Source organism: Danio rerio, chromosome 21 (genome assembly GCF_049306965.1).
Source record: "Danio rerio strain Tuebingen ecotype United States chromosome 21, GRCz12tu, whole genome shotgun sequence".
Classification (NCBI taxonomy): domain Eukaryota; kingdom Metazoa; phylum Chordata; class Actinopteri; order Cypriniformes; family Danionidae; genus Danio; species Danio rerio.
In genome coordinates this window covers 37,125,001-37,151,645 of record NC_133196.1, presented here as the reverse complement: position 1 = coordinate 37,151,645, position 26,645 = coordinate 37,125,001, and the positions used below count along the sequence as shown (strand labels likewise).

Sequence of the window (26,645 nt, the reverse complement as noted above, 5' to 3'; positions counted from 1 at the left end):
AAGAACATTCCTCTTTAATATATTCTTTCGACTCGGATACATCAGCTAAGATTATGAATGACGGAGTAGGCTATCTCTCCTGCTTGCTTTAGTAGCGTGTCCAGCTGGTTATGAACGAGGAGGCGGAGATAATGCGCTGTTTAGTTTCGGCTTGATATATTTATATAAAAACTAACACCGAACTGCTTATAACGCTCAAAAAGTTAAACTAAAATGCACAACCCTTGTTGGTTGCACCCGCGGGATGCACAATAAACCTAACGTGCCATTATTTTAATTCTATATTCGTGAAGAATGAGCCATAAGATTGAGATCATTGATCTCAGAAATAGGAGAAGAGGAAAAACATTTTAAATTATATAACAAGCATCGTATTCTTTCAAATCCTCGCCCAGTTTTAGTACAAGTTGTGTTATTTATATTTGTGGCTGTGAAGTTTATTAATATATATATATATATATATATATATATATATATATATATATATATATATATATATATATATATATATATATATATATATATACCTGACCAGCGCTGACAGCAAACGCATAAAGGACAGAGTGAAGGAATTTCTACGGTCCACACGAACCTCTGTTAGCGCCCACCGACGTCTTCAGTATTAGAGACAACTTAAAAGAAAACATTCAGTTATTTTTGTATTTCTATTTGCTTTTTTTCCTCAGAATAAATATATCCTCTTAACCAACTGTATGACTGTTTTTTCCCGATTATACGCAAAAGAAATAGTTTTTAACGTGTTTTTCATGCTTTATTTCTAACACGTTTATGAATTATAAGTTTTAGCCTAAGGTTACCAGACAAAACAACAATAACAACATTATTATACATCATAGTAGCATGTAGACTATAAAAAGGCAACATATCGACTCATGCGCACACATGAGGCCCGTTGCCAGCCTGGTGAAAGGGATGGTTCTTTTTTTCTCAAGTGGACCTTTTTGCAGTTATACGCCTCAGTTTCCATTTAACTATGAGATTTAAATACTACATTTTAGTGACTTTTTTGCTGGATTAGCCAGTCAGATGTCATTATAACCACACTTTTTGATGTACTAAAATATTTCCTAAAAAGTGCAGTTAAAAAATTCAAACAAGAGAAATTATTAAAATACAAATTTATTAGATTATATGTCATTAGAAAAATAGCAATCTGTTTTAAAGTTTTAAAGTAAAAAAATATATATATATCATTTATTAGACAAAAAACACACTGGCCAAACCTTTGACAGCTTTTTCTTCTTTTTTCGCGGTTATGCGCGCATTAGCCTATATTTCATATGCATATGTAAGGTGACTGAAATTAAAATTAAAATACAAAACATACTGATCCATTAAGTAAAAAAACAAAACAACAATTTTACTTTAAAGAAGAACATTGACGTTAACATTATTTTATTATACTTTAAGTGATCTGATTGAGGTAAGTCACGTTTATCAATAGTAAATTTTAACCTAAGTTTATATTAATAACATACAGTGCATTGTTCTTTACCATACAAAATAAAAAATAATAAAAGAAACATTATACACCATAGTCGCCTGTAGCCTATAAAAAGGCTGCAAATCTTTTTAAATGCATTAAAAGGCAAGCGCATATCTAAGCCTTGAGTTTGTTCACACTCTGCCTGTATTAACTTACATGCTGTATTTTAATATAGCTAATTTTGATGAATTAGCTCTAACCATTGACAGTTTTTTTTTCTTTCCGCGGTTATGCGCGCATTATATTTCAAATGCATATGCAAGGTGACTGAAATTGAAATTAAAATACAAAACATACTGGGCCATTAAGTAAAAAAAAACAAAACAACAGTTATACTTTAAAGAGAACTTTAAAGAGAACATTGTTGTTTTGAAACAAAAAAAAATTACTGAAAATTATTAAAAATAAACCTGCGAGATATGTCCTGCGGCAAAATTATTTTATGAAGCAGTATTCAACTAAGCTCTTTAGACCATGCGCCTGACCGTTTCTTAGTGTTTCACCACATGTCCTTAAATACATAAGGCCTATTTTTATTATTTTTCATTATTCGTTTATTATTATGTACAATAATTGTGACATAAAATTAAATAGTAAAATATAATCAACAACGAAAATGTAAAAAAAAGGTCAATTAAAACATAAATGAAAAGGTCTTGTGTTAGTCCTACCAAAATAGCAAACACTGAAAATCTCTTTACATATAGGCTAAAAGACTGCTTTAATTTTTTAATTTAGGCATACTTAGAATATTTGTACTGAATGTTTGTGCTTTCATATTAGTTGTCTTTAACTTCTTCAATTCTATTTTTCAAAAAGAATCCTCTTTGCACTTAAAAAGTTTAGAATAACAATAAATCGTGTTAACAAATTTTAAATGATTAATAAAGGAATTATAAGGCTTTGACTTATTGTTTAATCTCATTTACAAGCACAATAGCATATTTAAGGCTGCTGTGTGGGCTATTTCTGTCGGTTCGCATCCCGTCCCTTTGCGCCCCCTGGCGGCTCATTCACAAACTGCGGTCATACACTAAAAACAAAGCGGCTCCCATTTCAAACGGCGGCGGTATATGACGCGGCGGTAATAGTCACTTTGAACTCTCACCTACTGTATATCAAAATATAAATATAAAAATTTAAAACCCATACAAGGCTATTTTTTGCTTTTTTGCTTACTTCTCTCTCGTGACATTTGCTGGTTAATAAGCTTTCTTAAAGCTGACTGACTGGTAGTATTTATTCTGCATTTTTTACACTCTGATCTATGGTAGAACATTGTTCATAATAACAGATCGATCATTCTGCATGGAACTTCAGTTTCATAGATTTTTTTATTTTTTATTTTTGCTTTGTCAATTTTATTAACTAAAAATAATGTTGTAATCTACCTGATGTGGTCTGGTGAGTCATCTTTCTCCTTCTTCCGGAATTTACTGATGGTGTCATCAATGGTGCTTCCAATTTTGTCACCGATCTCTCCAAGTTTTTCACTGAAGGGGAAGCTGCTCTTATTTTTATCCCAGTCTTCATCCCATTTGCTTTTGGATTCAGCATCAAACCTTTCTCCAGCTAAGAATGTGAATACAGAAATATTTAGGTGCTGAATGTACTTTACATATTTAATTGTTCAGATTCATACATATACACACAGTGCATCCAGAAAGTATTCACTTTTTCCACATTTTTGGTTACAGCCTTATTCAGAATGGATTAAATTCATTTATTTCCTCAAACACACACACGCACGCACGCACGCACACACACACAAACACGCACGCACGCACACACACACAAACACACACACACACACACACACACACACACACACACACACACACACACACACACACACACACACACACACACACACACACACACACACACACACACACACACACACACACACACACACACACACACACACACACACACACACACACACACACACACACACACACACCTATCTATAGATATAGATCCCAGTTTATTTTTTTTCCTAGATTTTGTTTAACAGTTTTTTAAAGGTTTGTTTCAACACATTTTCAAACATAATAATTTTAATAATTCATTTCTAATAACTGATTTATTTTGTCTTTGCCATGATAACAGTAAATAATATTTTACTAGATATTTTTCAAGACACTTCTATAAAGCTTAAAGTGACATATAAAGGCTTAACTAGGTTAATTAGGTCAGCTAGGCAGGATAGGGTAATTAGGCAAGTTATTGTATAACAATGGTTTGTTCTGTAGACTATCGCAAAAAAATAGCTTAACCTATTAGCCAGCACTCAATTTTGAGGATTTACACATACCTAACTTTAATAAGTAACAGTTCCTGACTCCAGTAAGCTACAAACACAAATTATGTATCATTGGAAAGAAGACACTTTGAGCTTTACTGTGGTGAAAGGATAAGTTACATGTTAAAAAATATGAAAAGTTATACATTATGAAGTCATGAGGAAAAAAAATGTATTGAGTTCAATATTTGTTTTTCATATACAAACACAGGCAAACATTAATGTAATGTCCTAGAAAAAATATGACTTGAAAGCAAAGAATTTCATGAGTTAATATTTTAAACTTGATGACGATAGCATGCAAAATGAGATTCATCTGGAAAGGTAACAATTGCAATTTCAGTAAAGGAGGTGGAACAATTCATCAACACATTATTCAGACCACTTCAGCATTAATTTCGGCATACTGCTTCTCACAACCACACAGCCACTCTCTCAACATGTCTCTTTTAGATGCAATCTGCGCTCTCTGTACTCCACACACTATTCCTCCACTGTTTCATCCTATCTTCCCTCACACTCGCAGTTCTCACTTTTTAAACTGGTATGTGGAACAGGAAATCAGCAGGGTTGGATGAGTTACCTGTTGAAAATTATAAAGATTACATGGATATATTTGCCCCAATTTTAAAAGATGTATTTGATGAGGCATGTGTACCCAATGTGTTTCCAGTTCGACATTGAACCTGTTCTACAAAAAGTGTCCAACAAGAAAAAAAAAAAAAAAAAAAAAAAAAAAAAATATATATATATATATATATATATATATATATATATATATATATATATATATATATATACATATATATATATATACATATATATATATATACATATATATATATATATACATATATATATATATATACATATATATATATATATATACATATATATATATATATATATATATATATATATATATATATATATATATATATATATATATATATATATATATATATATATATACATACATATATATATATATATATATATATATATATATATATATATATATATATATATACAYACATACATATATATATATATATATATATATATATATATATATATATATATATATATATATATATGTATGTATATATATATATATATATATATATATATATATATATATATATATATATATATATATATATATATAATCTTTTTTTTAAGTAGAAATCAATGCTTTGGATAGGTATTCAAATAATGGCAATCTTGTAATCAAGAGCAGGCAAAGGTGGTGCTGTTGCAGAATGGAACAGAGATGAGTACATTAAAGAAGTCTTACAACAACTAAAGAACTGTGAGTATTACCAACTTTTGAAATTTGATCCAACAAAAAAGACAATAACTGAACTGATTGATATACTGACACAGGCTAAAACTGAAGAATGGGTTGCACAGAATGAGTATGATTTTCTGTTGTCTAAAGAACCTAGAATTTCTACTAGCTACTATTTCCTACTATATGCTGCCCAAAATACATAAACGTAGAAAATCCACCAGGTAAACCTAATTAACTAGTGGGAATGAATCTATCACAGACTATTTTATAAAACCAATTGTTTAAGATCTGCCTTCTTATATTCAAGACACAAATCATGAATTGAACACTATTAAAGAAATGAAACATGCTGAATATGTGCTGAGTATATTGGTAACTATGAATTTTGAATCCTTGTGTACAAATACATATCATAAGGGGCGCTCTGAAGCATTGTTATACTACCTAGAAAAGAGATCGCCCTTATGGAAAAAAAAACAAAACAAAAAAAAAACACCCCAGGGTGTTTTATGCTACAGTTGGCTGAATGGACATTGAAAAATAATGTTTTCTTATTTCAAGACCAATTTCACAAACAAATTAGGGGAACAGCTATGGGAGCCAGTTTTGCTCCGAATTATGCAAACCTATTCTTGGGATTATGGATAAAGAAATTTGTATATTCTGATTCAAACCCATGTTTAAGGTGTATTGTTTGGTGGGGTAGATACATAGTTTTTGTAATTTTGACATGGTCTGGATCAGAGGCAGATTTGAGGGACTTTTATGCATTTGTAAACACCCCTAATGCAAATTTAAGATTTAGTTTGGATTTTTCGTTCACACAAATTCCTTTCTTGGATTTAAACACCTTTAAGAATAATACAGGGAAATTATATACTACTATTAAAAACAAAATTAAACAAAAAAATTAAAACAACGTACCACGTACCTTGCAGACAATTTTAGAGATTAAAAAGGATTTTTATTTTATTTTACATTTTTGCAGGGCAATGCAGTGGCGCAGTAAGTAGTGCTGTCGCCTCACAGCTAGTAGGTTGCTGGTTTGAGCACGGCTGGGTCAGTTGGCATTTCTGTGTGAAGTTTGCATGTTCTCCCTGCGTTCGCGTGGGTTTCCTCTGGGTGCTCTGGCTTCCTCCACAGTCCAAGGACATGTGGTGCAGGTGAATTGGGCTAAATTGTCAGTCCGATGATGTGACTGTTCAGTTTAACAGAAAGAAGTGGTCTTGCTTAGCACTGTGGAGATTGCGTTAGTTATATCGTTTTGTATTATTTTTGGTTGGTTGGGATGCAGTAACAAGCAGTCAAATACTTTGACGAAAAGATTGACCACTTTTGATGCTCATAAATAATCATAAAAGTCCTTGTGCTGCACGTATTAAGAGGTTTCCTAAAAGTGCAGCTGTCGTGCAGCGAGAGTTTGGCATCTTTAAAAAACTATGACAGTTCGTATTCATTGAAAATAAACAATGAGTGAATAATTTATATGAAACAGTTTCTTAAAAGAGACGTCGCGGCTTTGCACTCAAACTGCATGCGTACCGCGCCAAAGCCCAATGACGCTCTGGCACACCTGGACCAATTGCTAAAACATCCAAACACATTTTGGTAATTAAAAAAAGTAATTATTAAAAAAAAAAAAAAAGAAATAAACAGCAAATTCTAAAAGAAAAAAGCAAGAAAATCAGGGAAACTTGTCTGAGAACACTTTTTTAGTAAATAGCCAAATAGCCAACATATTTGAGCTAATATTGATATATATGGAGACATATTGAGAACTAATTAACTTTCACACTTAACAACAATCATATTTGCTATAGCTGATTACTTACAGTTACTTTGTCTGGAGCTTCCCATGTTGTCAGAAGAAACGCCAATATATTTGTCTTTATTCTTCTTGGCTTTCTTCCTCTCCTCACGTAACCGGTCATCATCCTGAACAAACTCTACCATTTCTTTTACCTTCTGTCGTACGTTAATTCCTTGGTCCTTCCCATTTTCATCTAGCAACACAGAAAAGAGCTATCATTAACCCAAAAGAGCAAGTGTCAAAATGTGACCCCACAAAAAAAAATAAATAAATAAATAAAATAAAATAAATAAAAAAAATCAGTATTTAAAAGTCTTGGTAGATTGCCAAAAAAAAAAAAAACATTTATTGTGCAATGAAAATGAATTAATAATTTAGAACGTATAAACAAATCTATCGGTCCTAATAATGAAATGAAAACAACACTGATTTTTAGGAATCCTCTGAGTGACTAACAAACCTATGATATATAGGTAATAAAGGAATCTTTTCTGAAAAGCCACAATTTTTTTTATTAAAAAAAAAAAATCTGAATAAAGCCCTGCTCGCACTGTGAGATTTCAGCTACGATTTTGTCATCTGAGACAAATTAGGGAAATCCTAAAATATTCCTGAAATCCTAGGCTAAAATCTTTGATCGTTGGTTTGACACAGACAGCTTAATGTTTGTTACGATCAGATTTTTCTCCAATGAAATTCTGGCAATGTCAGAAGATTTTCCTGGTTTAGTAATTAGAGCAAACTGTGTGCAAAATTGCTGCTACCGACAGTTTATGTTTGCTGTAAGAAATCATTACAGAATGCTGAATAGTGAAAGTGTGACAGGTGGATGACATCAAACTCCGGGGAGTTTTCTTTCCTGTCCATGTTTCTTTCGTGTCTTTATTATCGTTCAGTCTGACATCTGAGCTCTTACAGTGTGACATGGAAGTCATGTTCATGCAGTCTGACATACTACAATCATTCAGGATTACAAACAAAAAAATAATAATTAAAAAATAATAATAAAATAAATAAATAAATCACAGTGTGAGATGGCTTTCAAGAGTCATGAAACACCATAACACATTTTTTGAGCAGTTGACAGTCATATATGTGTCCCACACTCCTAAAAACACTATTAGGACATATATTTAACTATGAGATCTTATTGTGCAATAAACCATGTAGACTAGTCGTCTGTACCTGGCATTACCTTGTGAGGTCCCTGAGTGTGCTGCATTCATTTATGAGTAAGACTTGGTTCAAACCAATCAGCGCGCTCTATTGTGTATGCGGTGCAACTTCATTAATATGCATGATAGCTTTGAAGACTGTTTTACCTGAAACAGTGTTAAGATGGTAGAGAGACGACACATTGTGTTGCCAAAACAAGTGGAAAAAGACGAAGAATTGTTTGGAGATACAGGTCGCCAGTGTTGCTTTTATAATGTGCTGCAACAAAGGTTGTTTTCATTTTTCAGCTATTAGAGCGCAACTGGACTCAAGTGTTGATTAGTGCACGCGACCCGTAGCAGAATGCGTTTGAACGGAACATTTTTTTACTCGAGAGCTTTTCGCATCTGGAAATGATGAAATCTGGACTTGCTGCTTGTCTCCTTTTTAAAAAGACGTGGCTCCAGTAGGTGTTGATTGTCCTGTCTCTACAGATTTGGTAAGTGAGTGCGTTCAGTGCCCTTTCTTTGTTCATTCAGATGGCAAAGTTATAGTTCATATCGTCAGCAGTACTCTTTCAGTGTTTAAAGACAGACCTTAGTCAAAATGATTTCTAAGTTACTAAAGTTTACAGTACATTAATGTCACTACAATATTATGGTCTGAAAGATCTGCTGTAAATGCTGCTCTCCGAGTGTAAACATGTAAACACTGCAAGCAAACTATTACCGACCGTCGTGTTGAATTTTCGCCGCATTTCGTGACAGAATAGTCTACACACACGGCTTTCTGACCTACCGAGTGCATCTGAGTTACAGAGAAATGCAGAGGTTTTTTTTCTCTTATACGACGAGCGGTGTGAAATATTGCACATTGCACAATATTGTCATTAAACACAGTCCCTGCCCTGCGTCTGTGTGTTTGTTTTGCCTCTGTGAAAATTGGCGTGTGCCTAAATGGAAAATCCCATTTTTATTTAAATCCTTCCCACTTTCTCTCCCCTGACAGTCCTACCTAAACAGAGCTAGACACACCCACTTTCCTGACTTTTTCCAATCTAGAGGTGTGAAAACACCCTACTGAAACGGGGGTTTCATGGCCCTTTAAAGACGGAGCTTGCACGGAGCTTGACTGATAACGAGGTTGCAGCATCTGCTGTTTATGTGCTGCTTCATTATTCACTAATTCTTATCAAAGAAACTTAAGAAAACACTAGTTTCTGTAACAATTTTATCCATTTAAACTTACCTACAAAATGATAATTTTCCAAAGAGCGTAGGTCATAGATATGTTCTCTGGCACTGGTAACCACCCGCTCTGAACCATTTCTGATGAGGTAAGCTAACAGTAACAAGGCCTGCACACATGAAATGGTGAAATGTTAGCTTTGAATAAAAATTGGTCTGTATAACAACCTTAAAAAAAATCTTCAAATTGTTTTAGTAAGTTTTTTAAAGCATATCTGGGGCTTCTGAATATGGTATGAAGCTTTGATACATTGTGCAGTGTGACAACATGAAACAAATATTTATTTGCGAATGATTATGAGCAATAGATCAACATATCAGCAAGGCCAACGAATCTGTAGATCTTTGACTAAATGTAAATAAAGGTAAACTAAATTTAATCAAATGTTTATATTCACTTAAAAGTTTAAATCAAAATGTAACATGAACAGCATCATGTACCTTGTAAACTCTCCTCCAATTTTTCTTGTTGTCTTTCAGCATTCTAGTCCAAAGCATGTTCATAACTTCAGGAAATTGCTCATACATAAATGTAGATCTGTAGCATGAACAAGAAGGATTAGTCACAATTTGCACAAAGTAAATCATAGGTTTTATTAATAAATTTGTATTGTAATAAATTAGTTGATTAAATTAATCTTAATTTAAAAGTAATTCTGAAATGTTTCAACATGCCATTTTTACAGGGGATCAATGAGAAAAAGTAATTATGCAGTAGTCCCCCTAAATGCTCTGACTGAACAGAGTGGCTGAACACTTGAAGAATAAGGGCGTACTCACACTATGTACAGTTGCCTTGAACCCGGCCAAAGCATGCTTGTCCCCCCTCCCGCCTCCCCTGATGGCCCGCACTCACATTACATTATTACATTCGGGCCTGGGCATGCTTACGTCATCGATGATGCGCTGTTCAGTAAGCGCTCTCGTTCAGCACAGTGGAGATGCCTTTTGTTTCAGTGGTTTGGGATGCGAAGACACGCAGTCATATATTTTACCGAACAAATCAGCCACTTTTGACGCTCATAAACAACCAATACAAGTTCTCGTGCTGTAGGAATTAGGAGGTTTGCTGAAGGTGCAGCTGTGGGGCACTGCAGTAAGGGGTTTGCATCTTTAATAAACTACAGCAGTTTGCGATCATTGAACAGTAAGAATGATTAATTAATCCATATGAAAAGGTCCCTTAAAAGTCACGTCCCGCTTTCAGTTTCGGGCTCAGACACGTTTTGCACCCACATGCTCTGGCACACTTCTTCCAACCGGGCCAGGGCCGGCCAAGTGAACCGTGCCTGAGCCTTATTCAGAGCACTCACACTTTACAAACGAGTGTGAGTAGGCCCTAAGGGGAACATAACAGCCCCAACAAATAGGCAATGGACTTACTTGGCAATCTCACCCATGAGCTGGCCTGATGGGCCCCAGGGGTCATCATTGGTGGCTTCTCGTACCTTGGACTCAATCTCAGAGTAGTTCATAACAACATTGGTGCTAAAAAAAAGAGAACCATAAATATATATCAGACAATCACAATCAAACACAAATGACAGCAAAATAATAGTAAAAATGTCTAGAGTATCTAGTTTTGATCAATGGGTTTGTATTTTGGATCTGTTTTAGAGACTAAATTCCTTATAGATACAACAATGGTGCACAATCTGACTTTTTGGACCATGACGTCTAATAGTGCTTCAATGTTCAAAACTGGTAAGAAAAAAAAAAAAAAGTGAATATTTCAATGTATGTATATAACAATGTTTCATATAACATATAGCATGAAGATCATGCTTTTTTGTTTTTTTGCTAAACTATCCTCTTGTGGCATATATTTGAAGCAGCTGTAAGCGGATTTGCATCCACTTCTCTTTATATGATTGTTCTGTGGAAATATAAATTAATCATAAATTTATATATCTAAAAAATATATTCTTTTTTTTTTTTTTTAAACTATAGCAGCCCAGGTGTGAAAATTCAAATCTATTGCCTTCCTAAACACAGGCTAAGCCAAAGTGATGTACATGCTAAAGGCAGGGTAAATGTCTTATACCTTGCTGACCCTAGCACTTAATTTGCATGCTTTGCTTAGGTTTGTCCCCTCCCATATGTATCACTGCCAGTACAAATGTATTTAAACTAAGTGCATGGCTGCAGTAGTTCAAATGTTTTTTTTATTTTATTTTTTTTTATTATTGAATGCCAGAGCTCAATGTCGAGTTCCTATTAAAGGATTTTGCTTTAAAAGATACCCAAAATTTCTCATGGTTTTGTTTCTTCTTGAAATTCACATCAGTTATCTTAATCTATCTGATAAAATCTGTGATTGCTGTTAAAAATTCCTCTGCAAATGGGCTCAGATTCAGAATCAGAAGATGAAGAGTTCCAACCTGCCATACACAGGTACAGAGCAGAGCCGAACATTAAAGGGCCATGAAACCCCCTCGTTTCAGCAGGGTGTTTTCACACCTCCACTTTGGAAAAAGTCAGAAAAGTGGGGGTGTCCAGCTCTGTTTAGGGGGGAGTGTCGGAGGAACTAAAGTGGGAGGGTGTGGGAGTGTCTATTTGGGCACGCGCGAGTTTCAGTCAAAATACACACACAGGAGAAATTGATGGTGTTTTCACCTACATGGACATCTGTAGTGGAATTATTTGCCAAATTATTAAATGGTGGACTTTAACTGCAGTTTGGCTCTTTCATTCAGGGAATTCATTCATGCCCCTCGCGACAAACGAGATATTTGATTCGAGGATCTGCTCTAAGCGTGTATTTTTCATGCAATGTTTGATACCGCACGGCGAATGACAGAAAAAAAAACTCTGCATTTCCCGGAAACTTAGATGCACACGACAGGTAACGTCAGAAAGCCGCGTGTGTTATTCCGGTCACAAAATGCGGTGCTAACATGTTTGCACTCAGTGCAATAGTTACCTTAATTCGATACGAACAAACTGAATATACAAAGAGCACTGGTCGCTCACTTACCAAATCTGTAGAGACAGGACAATCACCAGCAACTAGAGCCACGTCTTTATGAAGAGAAGACTACATCCGGAATCCGGATCTCAGCGTTTGCAGATGAGAACAGCTCTCAGGTAAACAATAATCCCCCTTAGACATGTAAGTTATTGTTGTCGAGCGTCGCGTACACTGTTAATCCACACGTGATCCAGATAAGCTCTCACAGAGAGAAAATGAAAACGAAACTTAACGGCAGCAAACTATAAAAGCAACACTTCACGCTTGTTTTGCCAACACAACTTGGCGTCTCTGTGGTGTAAAGACGGTGACACTAATGAATATTAATGAAGTTGCACAATAGAGCGCGCTGATTGGTTTGAACCAAGCTTTACTCATGCATTAATGCAACACACTGTAAGACGTAATAAGACACACTCTGGCACATCCGCCCAGTCTGCACGCTGGAATACAACGCTATTATGTCATGACTGTGACGCAGCTTCAAAAATTCGTTTCAAACAGGAAGTACGAATTTGCTTGAAATAACACAAAAACAACCAATTTACACTTTTTAGTGAAATATAGGTGTCCTAATAGTGTTTTTAGCAGTGTGGGACACATATACGACTGTCAATAGCTCAAAAAATGTGTTTTGGTGTTTCGTGACCCTTTAAATTGGAGGATGGCCCCTTGAGGTGGTGGGCATCTCATTCAGGAGCCCATGAGAAGCTAGCCTCACTAGCTCACACATATCTAGGCACTCCTGCAACCACTGTTCCCTGTAAGCAACTTTTCTCAGTTGCCGCCACATTGTTAACAAGAAAGTCAGCTTTACTTTCGGAAAATGTGAACAAGTTAGTTTGCCTCAGCAACTGGCTAAATGATGATAAAGCTCAGTAGATTTTAAAGGTGATGTGTAAACAAAAAAGACCAGTTTTAGTGCAACACATTATAGTAGTTAGGCTTGCTTGAGCAACTAGATTAAATAATGGAGGTAACGGTTAAATATTGTTCTCTTGGTTTGTTTTAAAAGTTTAATCGAAAAGATTTTTTTTTACACACAAAATCGCAACAGATGACTCAAATTGTGCATGATAAAATGTGGTAGGCCACTGTTATGATTTGACTACATTTATTGCTTTCTGATCAATTGAATACTGTAAATTGTACATTCTGGTTAAGAGGGATGCCAAAGAGACACAGGGACATTGCAAAGACAAATATTATGGTGTGTAGTATCTTTCAACTTGATTTAAATCACCATTATTTGGCCTTGTTAATAAACATATATATATCAGACATAAGTACTGTAAAGGACTGTTGTGCTTTTGTGTTTATGGAAACTTGGCTCAGTGACAACATTCTGGACAGCGCCATTCAGCTTGACCAGCTAAAATGCTACTGAGCAGACAGAGCTATCGTCGCAGGAGGTAGGACCCACAATGGCGGGCTCTGTGTTTACATCAATGAGTCCTGGTGCCGCAATACCGTTGTAGTCCTCAAATACTGCTCACCACTGGTGGAGTTTATGCTTATAAAGTGCCATCTGTTTTATCTACCGAGGGAATACACAGCCATAATGCTTTTCGCTGTTTACATCCATCCCAGATAGCAGGTAGAAATTAGCCCGAACTCAGCTGCCCTTCGGTGCTCAGGCTCCGACTCGGCATCTGCGAGTTTTATCTGGGCCGAGTGCGGCCCGCAGCTCGCTTGCGCTCCTGCATTTGTCATGTGGCTGTTAAGCACTGGCCCGATTCCTGTTAACCATATCTGGCCCAAGTCTGTCTGTAGAGTGCGGGCCGCTTCTGGCTAGGACTCGGCTTGTTTAACTGATGACAACCGATTAAATTCTTATTTTTTCTAGTAATCTGTTAGCTCCACGTTTAATGATAATTTAAGAAAATATCCAGGGTACGACAGCAACAAAATAATAAGAATATTTAGTGTGGATGGTCGCAATGTTTAGATGCAAACAAAACAATATTATTTATAAATGGATTATACATATCATCTAGGGAAACGGTGTAAAATGCACTTATTTTCGAGATAGCACGCTCCTGTGCCGACTGTTTTTTGTTGGTTTCATAAGAAACACATATGCTTGAGTAAAAGCCTGATCAAAACTCCAGCCTAGACGGTGGCGGTAATGCTCCAAAAAGCTGGTTGCCAACCACCATGAAGATCACAAGAAGAAAAAGAAGTTTGTTTGGATTTTCAAAACTTTCTCGTGGATTCCGGCCAGAAAGGTAAGGGTTTTTACAGCTTGTGTACTGTATACTGTGTAGCGTACAGTCCATAGATAAAATTACTTATTGATTTTATTAAGGAGTCTCTGGTTTGGGTTTTACGACTCCTGGTGGCACAAAATCTAGGTATCCAAGTGACATCTCAATTATCTAGAAAAAAAAACAGGTATGGGAGACCAAGACTTCAAAGACATTCCGGTCTCCCCCTCTTCTTACACACACGCGCACACACACACAAACACACACGCACGTGCACGCGCACACACACACACATGCACACAAACACACGCACGCACGTACACACACGCACACGCGCACACACACACACACACACACACACACACACACACACACACACACACACACACACACACACACACGAGGACATTAGTCCAAAAAGAAATTAGACTGAGAAATCCTGGATCAGCCCAAAACTAAAATGTTATGTTTTGTAAACTTTGTATCTCATTTCTGACTTTTCTTACCTGTACAACCCCTCATATAACCCGTATGCCTGGTTCCTTTAGGCCTTTTTAGAGCATAAATAATGTAAGGATGTGGGAATTATGTTGATGTACTTTTAAACCCCCCATGTTTGGTACCGATGGGTTTTTGCTGACATTTTACAACACATGATGCGTAGATCATGATCATAATCACCACTGCTTACATTCTTTAATGCTCTGAATTGATGCCTCTCCGCATGCTTTGGGCGGACACTCAAATTTGCATATGAGCAGCCTCGAGACAAAGGAAGTTTCCTGCTCAAACTTTGCCCTAAAATCATTAGTCAAGCATGTTGAGAGGGCGGGTAACAGAGCTCATGCTTAAAAGCTGGCCCCTCCCCAGGCTCGAGGCAGAAAGTCCGAAAAGAACTTCCCGAAAAGTCGCCCCTTTTAGGGGGCGAGTGGCTCTTCTGTGCCGCGTGGACCTTCCAGCCACATTTTCTTATTTTTCCGGCAAAGTAAACTCAGTTTAAAGTTGCGATCGCATTGCCTCCAACCTGGATTGCAAAACTCCACGCATCTAGAAGGACATCAAAGGACTCCCATCACAACGGAAGAAACTTGCATAATGAGAGAGACCACCAGACACTAAAGTCCAGGTATTTTAGTTATGCGAATAAGCTGTGCCCCTTTTATCAAAAAGGTTTTTTAATAATCCTGGTGGTCCTTAATAGTGTGTGTGGAACTGAAGTAGATGTTCCACTCTTTATCTGAACTCTCTATTTCCTCGCTTTGGTATTTCTCTCTGTTGTTACATGTTCTATAGACCCATATGTAAAGCCTATCTCGATGTGGTTTACCTTTGTTCTATGTTTTATGTTATGTTCGAGCGTTTGTTCGGTATATGTCAGACTAGTCAATAAATCCCATTTTAATCAAATGAATTGTATTGTTTGCCTCGCAGAAAAAGTCACTGAAAGATAGATTCCCCTGCCTAGCTGTTATAAGTTGATTAAAACTTATGAATGATTAATCTGCTTCACAAGAAGTAGTAATAATTCCCTTTTCTAAATGAATAGATCATTACCGTGTCCGCTCGGATGAGCGGCGGTTCTGGTTTTGTGTATTTGGTCAAATTAACAATAAATTAATCCAGAATGTTAATGATTAAGAATAATTTGTTATTGTTGATAATTAATATTCATAATCTTAGAGTCTGCTTGGTCGAGCGGGCAGGATCATATACAATCATATGTTTGTTTGACCAAATTGACTGAAGGTTAAGCCGGAATATTAAAAATTAAGAATAAACCGTTATTGTTGATTAATAATATTCATAAACTGAGCTAATTTTTTACAACTGTATACTTAAAACATTTTTTTCACAGTGTTTGGTTGTAATAGTGTTTAGTAATTTAAAGCAATTTGATACGAAATGTAGCTTGCTTTAAAGAAAAACAACTAAGCTAATAGATGTGGATGCTAACACTACAAACAATTCTGAAAGTATTTTAAGTTAGATTGTATCAGTGTTTAGTAACTGAAAAATATTTTAATTATTTAATTAGCTTTTTAATTAAAGATACATGAAACAAATTGGTGTTGTCACAATCACCAGCGACCTCTAACCACCAGAGGTCGCTAAAAAACATTATCTCTCATTCAAACTACAAATCCACCAGTTTATGGACTACAACTACATACATGCACTTCGCCCACACACACCTGCTTCCTCATTTAGACTGATTACACTTGCACCACCTCAGGATTGTCAAAGACTGATTACACACACTATTTAAGCAGCACACACACTCATTCACATTGCAGGTGTGGGTGCGATTGCCATGAGCCTCCAGTCGGGTGGAATAACTGAGCCGGGAGGAATGAGGTGTGATCAGGAAGGGACAGGAAGTGAGGTGAATGCAGGAAGTGACATTGAGGTAGACGAGTTGGATGACGAAGATCGATGGAGTAACTATAGCGGGGGAAAATTCAAATAATCAAGAATGGAAGACGGTAAATCGGAAAATCAAAAAAAGAAAGCAGAGAGAATCTGACGGGGAAAAAGGAAAGGAAAAGGAAAGAGCAAAAATAAAAGTCATACTACGATTTCAATCCCCATGCACATTGAATCCACTAAAAGTTAGTGAAGCTATACATAAATTAGTTGGTGACGTACTATTTGTTAAAACCTTGAGAGACGGAAACCTAATGATAATGTGTAGAGATGAAGATCAGTAAAGGACTCAGATTTCTGCTTTCCAATCAGTCTCATCATGGACCAACGTTTATCCTTTTCATCATCCTGTTTCTCAGTATTTAACTGTGAATTGATTTTAATTAATGGATAAGTTAACACATTGCTTATTATAAGAATGTTCAGTGCATTTGTCTGTCTTTTTATAACTATTTTCAGGAGCCAGCAAACTAGGTCAGAGGTAATGGAGACCTTGAGTGAAACTGAGGGGTGAGGACTGGAAACAACTGTTTCTATTGTTATTTCTATGAGTTAATACTATCTAAAATGTCTAAAAGTGAATTTACTGTTTTTACGGTTAATTATTTTAAAGTGATTCTACTTTTTATTCAAAATACATTGTGTGTAGTAAGGATATTATAACTGCCTGAATGTAGATTATACCGGTTTTTAACCAGTGTTGATGAAGACGGCTGAGAATACATTCAGCCTTGGATAAGAAACAGATTATACTTTAAGTGTGTGTTTTATTTGATTGTTGATCTGTTTCACAGGTCTGGAGTCAGCTCTAATCAGTCTAATGCTGTGTACACATCAGACGCGGAACGCGCGGATAAATCGCGTTATTCGCGCGTAAATAGCTGCTTGAACATTTGAGGTTACTCGCTTCATACGCGCGTCAAACCCCGCTTCATTCGCGTGTCAAATTCACATCAGAACAGACGCAGATTCGCGTGACGGGCAGGGCTTCTGTCTGCCTGAAGACTCTAGCTTCATAGCTAAATGGCTAACATGGATTTTATGAAGAAAATAACAGTGTTTATGTGTTTTATGAAGACTGAAAAACAGCGTCGATACGTTTAGGGTCGTGTCTGAGTCCACTACATTCTTTCAGAGGTGCATCCAGCTCTGTGAGATCATAAATTCCTCCAGAAACTTAACCTGGATGACGGAGGCTTTTAGCGGTGCTTCTGACTGAGCCAAGCCGAGTTTGATGAACTGTTGTCGGTGAAGGCTGGAGGATTTCCTTCGGAACACCGACAACAGGTTGTACGTCACAATCACGCCCCCACAAGAGCAAGCTTCTGATTGGTTAACGCGGCGCGAATGTACGCTGAAGTTCAGATTTTCGAAATCGAGAGATTCACGCGAAACGCTCGTTAAGCGCGTCAAACGCGCAAAACGCTCAATTCGCCCAGCGCCATTCGCGCAATTTGCGTCATTCGCGGCGTGCCTTTCGCGCGTATTGCGCCACAGGATGTCTATTCACACGTTTGCATTGACTTAACATGTAAATCACTCGTGCTTGACGCGCGTTCCACGTCTGGTGTGGACGCAGCATCAGGGATGTCTGACGTTGAAGTTTAGATATTGTTCAGAATTGTATGCACGAACCCCATGTGGAAATTTTCCTAGTCTATCTGTGTTTTAACCAATCAGGCTAGAACAACCTATATGTATGACGCAATTAATGACGTTATGTGAGAGTATAATTGTTATTGATTGGTGATTGTAAGCAGAGCGGCCTAGGAACTCATTGCGAGTGTTGAAGCTGGCTTCAGCGAATGAAACTGCAAACTATCTTCAGTAAACTAGATTTATTTATTTAAATCTCTGACTCCGGCTCTTCTTCATCTACCAGACTGGTCATTCTTTGGGTCAAATTGTAAACTATCCCTACATCAGCAACATGGACTAATGAAATGTAAATCAATGTTTGCGAAGGAGGTTAAACCACAGGTATGGGGAGAAAGAGGAAAGATCAGGGGAGTCATATCAGGAGTATCAACAGATATTACTGAGGAACAAATCAGAGTAAATGTCAGAGGTGTGCGGGTAACCAAAGTCAAACGCTTACCATATACACGCAACGGAGTTAAGAGACCAAGTTTGTCTGTGATGGTAACTTAAGATGAAGATAAATTACCCGAAAGAATTAGAATTGGATATGTCAGTTACATAGTTAAACCGTACCTCCACCAATGAGATGCTATAAATGTCAGTGTTTTGGTCATATAGCAGCAACATGTAAGGGAAAACATCGCTGTACTAAATGCGGAGGGGACCATGAATATGGGAAATGTGAAAGTGGAACAAAAATCAAATGTTGCAATTGCGGATTTAATAACCGGGATATCCGACACTCAGTCAATATGTGGAGGTGGGTATTGATGATGTAATCCATTTTACAATGGAATGCTAGGAGTTTAGTTGCCATTGTACATGAGTTAAAATTTTATATTCAGGAGCAAACAATAAAACCAAACATAATATGCATACAGGAATCTTGGTTAAAGCACTCAATTGCCTTCACAATATACGGATACACAGCAGTGGGTAAAACTAGAATTGGTGCAATGGGAGGTGGAGTAGTTACATTCATTCAAAACTGTATACATTATAAAATTATTAATGCTGTTAGTGAGCTTGAAGTTGTTATCATTGAAGTTTGGGTCAACAAAGCAAAAATAAAAATAATCAACTTATATAATCCTTGTCAAAAAATTACTAGAGAAGGGCTGGAGGAAATTTGTGAGGTAGAACAAACTAAACTAATAGTATGTGGGGATTTCAATGCACATAGCTCATTGTGGGGAAGTACAAAAACATATAGCAACGGTGGTATCATAGAGGAGATAATGGATGACAAACAATTAGTGTGTTTAAATGATGGAAGAGCCAAAAGATACAATGTTACTCATGGTAGGGAATCAGCAATTGATCTTACTTTTTTTCACAGCAATTGGCAGGAAAATGTATATGGGAAGTAAGCAGTAATACAATGGGCAGTGATCATTATCCAATTTGGACAAAATTAAGAAATCAAAATGTCAACATAGAAGATAATTGGGCTATAAGATGGAAAATGAGAAAAGCTAATTGAGCACTGTTCAGTTTTAAAGCAAGCTGTAAACTGATTGAGGCCATGTCGAACATGAGTAACAATGTTAAGGAATTAAACAACATGATTACAAGCTTAAAACACGAGTCAGCAGAAGAAGTAATAGGTAAAACATCAGGGGCTAGGAAGAAGAAAATAGTACCATGGTGGACAGATGAGTGCAGAAGTGCAGTTAAAAATAGAAACAAAACCTTCAAAGTTGTAAAGTTAAATCATACTTTTGATAATTTAATGGAATATAAAAGAGCACAGGCAAAAACCAAGAGAATCATCAAAGAAGCCAAAAGAAAATAATGGAGAGATTATTGCAGCAATGATTAGAAAGATGGGTGGTGTAAGAATGGAATTTTCTCTACCAATATTAAGAAATAACAGAATTGAAGCAGTCACTAATGAAGACAAAGCTGACATGCTTGCAAAAGGTTTTGTACATTTTGTTACATAGTTCACATAATCTCTCACATGAGGAGCTAAATAGTAGAAAAAGGATAATTGAAGAAAATAAAGAAGTTTTGGCGAAAAAAGATGTAGGGGAGAGTCCATTAGACGCAAATTTCAGTCTATTTGAATTAAAGAGAGCACTGATAGGAGTTAAAACACATCACCAGGGAAAGATGGAATAAACTACAAAATGATTGAACAACTCCCTGATGTAGCAAAAACCTTAATAGTCGATCTTTATAATAAAATGTGGGGACAGGGACAGTTGCCTAGTGTATGGAAACACTAGTAATAATCCCCATGGGAAAACCTGGCAAAGATAAATCAGAGATCACAAGTTATAGACCTATAGCCTTAACATCTAACTTATGTAAACTTATGGAAAGAATGATAGCCAAAAGGTTAATGTATTATTTAGAAAGCAGGGGAATAATTACACCTTATCAGAGTGGGTTCCGCAATGGAAGAACAACAATGGATCCGGTGTGTAAATCTAGAAAGTGAAATTAGAAAGGTACAAATAAATAGAGAATCAGTTTTGGCAACCTTTTTTCACATAGAGAAGGGGTATGATATGCTATGGAAAGAGGGATTGTTAATTAAACTGAATAAAATGGGCATAGGTGGTAAAATGTTCAATTGGATTAAATACTTTTTAATGGAAAGAACCATAGAAGATAGAATAATGAACAGGACATCAGGCACATATTCAGCAGAAAATGGCACCCCACAAGGAAGTGTGTGTAGCCCAGTTCTTTTTAATATAATGATAAATTATGTTTTCGATGGAGTGGAACACAGGATAAACAGAGCACTATATGCAGATGATAGTGCATTGTGGATAAGAGGCCACAATATAGATAACTTACAGAACAGAACTTTGGCATGCTGTCCCGGCAACCACCCCCTCCTCCTGCTGTGTGAGGGTTGCTAAGGTGATGCGTTGCTGACAGAATTGAATCGAATTTGGTGCTAATTTGATTTTGTCAATTTACTTAAGTGTCATGTTTTTGGGAGTGTGGGAGGAAACCAGAGGACCCGGGGAAAACCCACGCAAGCACGGAGAGAACATGAACTCCACACGAAAATGCTGACCGTTTGGGTAGATGCCCGAACCGGAGGCATTTTGCTGTGAGGCCGCAGTGCTAGCCACTGGGCCGCCGTGCTTCCCTGTAGACAAAAGAGGAGGCAAAAGGGTGGAAGGGGGGATTCTTCAAGACAAAGATGACTAAAGGTAAGGTGTTTGGTTATTTATACTTGGTTAAGAATAGTCTGATTGGTGGTTCGTACATTAGCTTGACTTGGGGCCAGCCGTGTCAATCATAAGCATGTGATCCTCTCGAAATTAGTTTATGAATAAACTTCACTTCAAGAGTTCACACTTAGCTGATGATTGGTAATAAGCTAGTTTGGCATGCTGTCCCGGGAGAGAGCCCCGAGCTCATGAGAGCCTGGAACCTGGGGCTCCCTCCCGTTGCAGGGCGAGAGGGGAGTTTGAGCTCGGGTAGATCTCGAGAACCCCCCAAAGTGCTATATGCTCGGGACAGCAGCCGTGTATTGAAGAACCCCCCCAGAGCCGCTGATACCAATGCTATATCCGGCTGCTGGATATATAGTTAGGGAAGAGTAGGAGAAAGAGAGAGGCTCCTGCGGGAGTGTGGACTCCGTGGGAGACTCCGTGGGAGTCTGGGCAGGGAAGCTTGGGAGACTCCAGCGGGAGTCGGAGCTGGGCGTGATGACCTAAGCGGAAGAAAGATAAAGGAGTAGAGCTAGAGGGAGCACTTGACGCTAGAAGGAGGAAAGAAAAATTTTCCTCGAAGTCGAAGTTCAGGGTCAGAGCTGCTGGGCCAGTTTTGTCCCCGCTGGAGTCGGGAGCGGGAGGGGGCAGTAGTGACTCCTGCGGGGAGGGGCCGTAGCCAGAGTCGTGCTTGGGGGTAACTCCAGCAGGAGTCAGAGCTGGTGAGTGAGGGCCTATGCGGAAGGAACATAAAAGAGCCAGGTGTGTGCTAGAAGGAAGCAGAGTTAGCGGAGAGACTTGGTGCTAAAAAAGAAAGGAAAATCGGAGGAAGGTGGAGAGACTCGGCGCTGGAGAGAGCGGAACACTCAACACTGAGGGACAGGAATAAAGTGGGGCGTAGAGACTCACGCTAAGAGGAAGCGGAGCACTCGACACTGGGACAGTGAAGTGGGCGGAGAGACTCTGACGCTTGGAGGGCGCGGAGCACTCGACACCAGAAAGAAGGGTAGGGGCAGAGAGACTCTATGCTAAAAGACAGCAGAGCACTCGGCACTGGAAGGAAGACAGAAAAATATCTAGTGGGTAGGGGGCCAGTGATGGACTCTGCTGGAGTCGAAGCTCGGGGTCAGAGCTGCTGGGCCAAGTTCCTGCAGGAGTCGGGAAAGGGGGAGGCGGTGGGGTCTTCTGCAGGGAGGGTCTGGGACTCCTGCTCAGGGGGATGAGCAGGTGGGTGTGGGCCTATGCGGAAGGAATATAGAGAAGCAGGATATGTGCTAGAAGGAAGAGGAGGGTAACGGAGAGTTAAACGCTGAAAGGAAAATAAAGGAGGGGGCGGCGGAGGAACTCGGCGCTTGGCAAAAGGAGAGCCTCCGCCGCTGGGAGGCAGAAGTAAAAGTGGGGCGGAGAGACTCGACGCTAAGAGGGAGCGGAGCACTCGACGCTGGGACAGAAATGGGAGGGTGGAGAGACTCAAACGCTTGGAGGGAGCGGAGCACTCGACACTGGAAGGAAGGGTAGGGGCGGAGAGACTCGACGCTAGAAGAAAGAAAGGTTAAGCTATTGGCCAGGGGGGCAGTGGTTGACTCCTGTGGGAGTCTAAACTTAAGGTAATTCCTGCTGGAGTCAGAGCTGCGGGAGCCAGTATCCTGTGAGAGGAAGGAAAGAGAGGGTGGTGGTGACTTTGCAGTGGGAGTAAAAGGTGAAGGGGTGGCTGGAGCGGGCATGGCTCCTGCGGGAGTCGGCACTTGGGGTGTCACTCTTGCAGGAGTTAGCAACACAGAGTAGTGCATGCAAGGATGAAAGCTAAAAGAAAAGAAAAGGGGAGAGTAAGCAGAGTTTGTTCGCTTTGGAGCGAGGAGCAGGTCAGAGTGGTGCTTTGCTGAGGGGAGAAGCAGAGTCGAGTCTGTGCTAAGGGGACAGGGAGGGAGGAGCGTGGGTATTCCTCTGCATTAGGCTTGATGATTCCTTTGGCTACCTATGGGTGAGTGGTGGCTGGTGAGGGTCTTTTGGAAAGTGTTGATGTAGTAATGGCTGAGGCTAATGCCATGAGTCTGGATTGCTGGGAAAGCCCAATGGGCTGCAGAGACCTTGCTCCGATTCTAGATAAATGGCTGAAAAGGGGGTTTGTGGAAAACCTGAAGGCGGAGGACGACCTTTAGGTGCTTGGAATTGGTATCATGTTATGAGATGATTAGCATCGTCTGCGTAAAGGCTTGTGGGGGTTGGAAGTTTCAGTCATCCCAGGGCACCAGAGGGTAGGTATTAATAAAACTGACTTGGATATTTTGTAGTGTGGAGATTATAAATTAATGGGGTGGAGGAGGGTAGGGAAAAAAAAAACGGTAAACAGGTGCTTTAAAAATGTGTGATGGTAATTGGAAGCGTTCCATGCTGTGGAATATGTTCAGAGGATATTTGGGGGGTGATGGGGGTTTCCCAGAGGTAGTAGTTGGGTGGTTTGCGACCATGTCAGTCCTGAATAGGGAGGGGCAGGAATAGGGTAGGACTCCACTTCGGGGCCAGCTGCCAGAGTTTCTGTATATACATGAAGAGTTGGCAAGGTGTTTTGATTTCCGTCTTTAAGTCACTCTCCCTCTGTATTACCTCGCATGCAAGCTCCTAGGATGCATAGATCAGCCATGGATCCTGAGGATAACTTAATAAGGTCCTGAAGATTAATTGTTGAAGGGGGAGAGGGTGGTCCAGGGTTTTTGAAGGCAGAGTCTGCGGGCAGCGCGGCTGGGGGCATGGCTTCTTTGAGAAAATCGAGCAGCAACCAATCGCTGTAACGATGGCTGTATGTTCAGTTAGTGGTTTCAGCTGACAGTAATATTCCAGTGGAGGTAAATGTGACTTATGGATTTCATGAAGTCCCTATTATGGCATAGATTAAATAATATGTGTAATAATAATAACTGGAACCTAAGTTCTTGACAGACTTGATATAGGCTTGAGAGAGCCAGCATGACTGCACTGGGGCTCCAAGGCAGTTGGCATGAAGCGCATTGATGCTAAGCTGTTGCTAAGCGTTGCTAGGTGATTGCTAGGGTGTTCTGAGTGATTCCTAGGGGGTTGCTGGAGTTCCCTGGATTGTTAACTGGCGAGCCTTGTTTACATGTTGGTCAAACCCGATGCCTAGCAAGTGTTTCTAGCATGTGATAGCATTAAGCTGATCATCGCATGGCAAATCGCTGTTGCTAACTGTAGCATACGAGGAATCACGTTACTGGCATATGTCAGACGAGCTAATGCCTGGCTGTTCTGATGCTGAAGTAGAACAGTTCATAAATGGTTACTAGGTTAGTTTGTTTGTTGCTACGGATCTAATTGACAGCTTAGCGTGGTGTGATACACCACAGCTTCTTGTGTGAATGATAAAAATCAAGCCAGTTGTCTCTACGACACTAAAAACTGGACTTGGACTTAGTGAAAAATAGCTTGCCATATCATCATAGAAAATATAATGCTTAGATTATTTATTTGATGACCGAAGGTGTGGCCAGTATTACATACAACAAAGACAGCTTTCTGTCAATTAGCTAAAAAGCATGACAGAATGTAGGTTTCTCGTGCCATCATAATGATTAAGTATCAGTGATGAAAGTAGTGCTAATGACTAGAGCTAGACAGAATCTCCTGACTTTTTGTTAAAAACTGCAGATTTATGTGGAATGATTTTATGAGTATCAGAACTAAATCTTGGTAGATTAAATAAAAGTTATATCTTTTTTTACTTTTATTTAGTCTTACGATGGAAATCCAGTTATATTCACTTATTTGGTAAACAAAGCAAGTTCATATAATATATCTACTAAAAGGCAGAAAATATATCCGTATATGACTGCTTGACACTATAGCAAGTGCTGTCAGCTATGGGAATGGTCTACGTGCAGCGTATTGATCGTCGTTTGAATGTTTGGTCTGCCTTGTAATGCCACTAAATAAAGCAAAGACTAAATAAAGCAAAAGCAGTGTGTGTGTGATTGGTATTAATGCGCGGGATCTTTACCTGGCAATGCCGGTAGTGCGACAAAACAACAGGATCAATAGCCCGAAGTTATATGTGCCGCAAGCGGAGCATTATCGACAGCTGTATAAGAATGCACGGTGGAATACAGCTAATGCTGGGCGCTTGATCAGTCTGATCGGCGACTGCTGGATTCGGGGCAATGTCTGGAGGCTTGCACGCTCCGATGGGAGCTGGTCCCAGGCTTTGGGAGAGCGGCGGCGTTGCGTGAAGGCCAGCTGCCCTGTGTTTGAAGCCGCGGACTTGTTGGTCTATTCTGCTGAGTGGTAGTGCGCTGAATGTCGGATTGGGGAAGCGAAAGAAGCCGTGCAGTTAAGGATATTCTCCTCTGAGATTTCTGCTTGAAAGTTACAGCGATTGGCTGTTCTTCAAGACGAAGATGACTAAAAGTAAGGTGTTTGGTTATTTATACTTGGTTAGGAATAGTCTGATTAGTGGTTCGTACATTAGCTTGACTCGGGGCCAGCCGTGTCAATCATAAGCACGTGATCCTCTCGAAATTAGCTTATGAATAAACTTCACTTAGAACATCTCCAATCCCAGCACTGCAAGTTGAAATGGGAGATGCCATTAAATCTCAGGAGATTACAACTCTCTTTATCATATTGGGTAAATCTAAAAGGACAGGAAGCCACACACCCCACAAAAATTGTATTAAATGAATGTTGGGAATATGGTCGCAATACTAGTAGAAGCTTCGGATGGAACAGTAGCAGAGAGGCATGAGAAATGGGGTTCAGTAATATCTATTGTAGTAAAAATAACTAGTACAATTTCACCTTGGATGTTTTGTTTTCCAGCAGTAAATCTGGAAATAAAGAAGGTAATTAAGGCAAAAAGAGAAAATCAAAATGTACAGCAGTATTTAGAGATTATGT

At 38.6% G+C, this 26,645-nt stretch overlaps 1 protein-coding gene across 23 annotated transcripts in view; it reads right to left on the bottom strand.

Moving 5' to 3' along the window:
- clint1b (clathrin interactor 1b) overlaps positions 1–26,645 on the bottom strand; it is a 542,948-nt gene that overhangs the window by 424,877 nt on the left and 91,426 nt on the right. For 18 of the 23 annotated variants that reach the window (XM_073935407.1, XM_073935406.1, XM_073935408.1 and 15 more), the window contains 5 exons: positions 10,702–10,806; positions 9,760–9,856; positions 9,320–9,428; positions 6,939–7,109; positions 2,899–3,079 (listed from right to left, as the gene is read on the bottom strand). In XM_073935407.1, coding sequence (XP_073791508.1) covers positions 2,899–3,079; positions 6,939–7,109; positions 9,320–9,428; positions 9,760–9,856; positions 10,702–10,806 — 663 coding nt within the window. The remainder of the gene's footprint in view (positions 1–2,898; positions 3,080–6,938; positions 7,110–9,319; positions 9,429–9,759; positions 9,857–10,701; positions 10,807–26,645) is intronic. The other 5 variants (XM_073935423.1, XM_073935425.1, XM_073935424.1 and 2 more) reach the window with 1 other exon arrangement.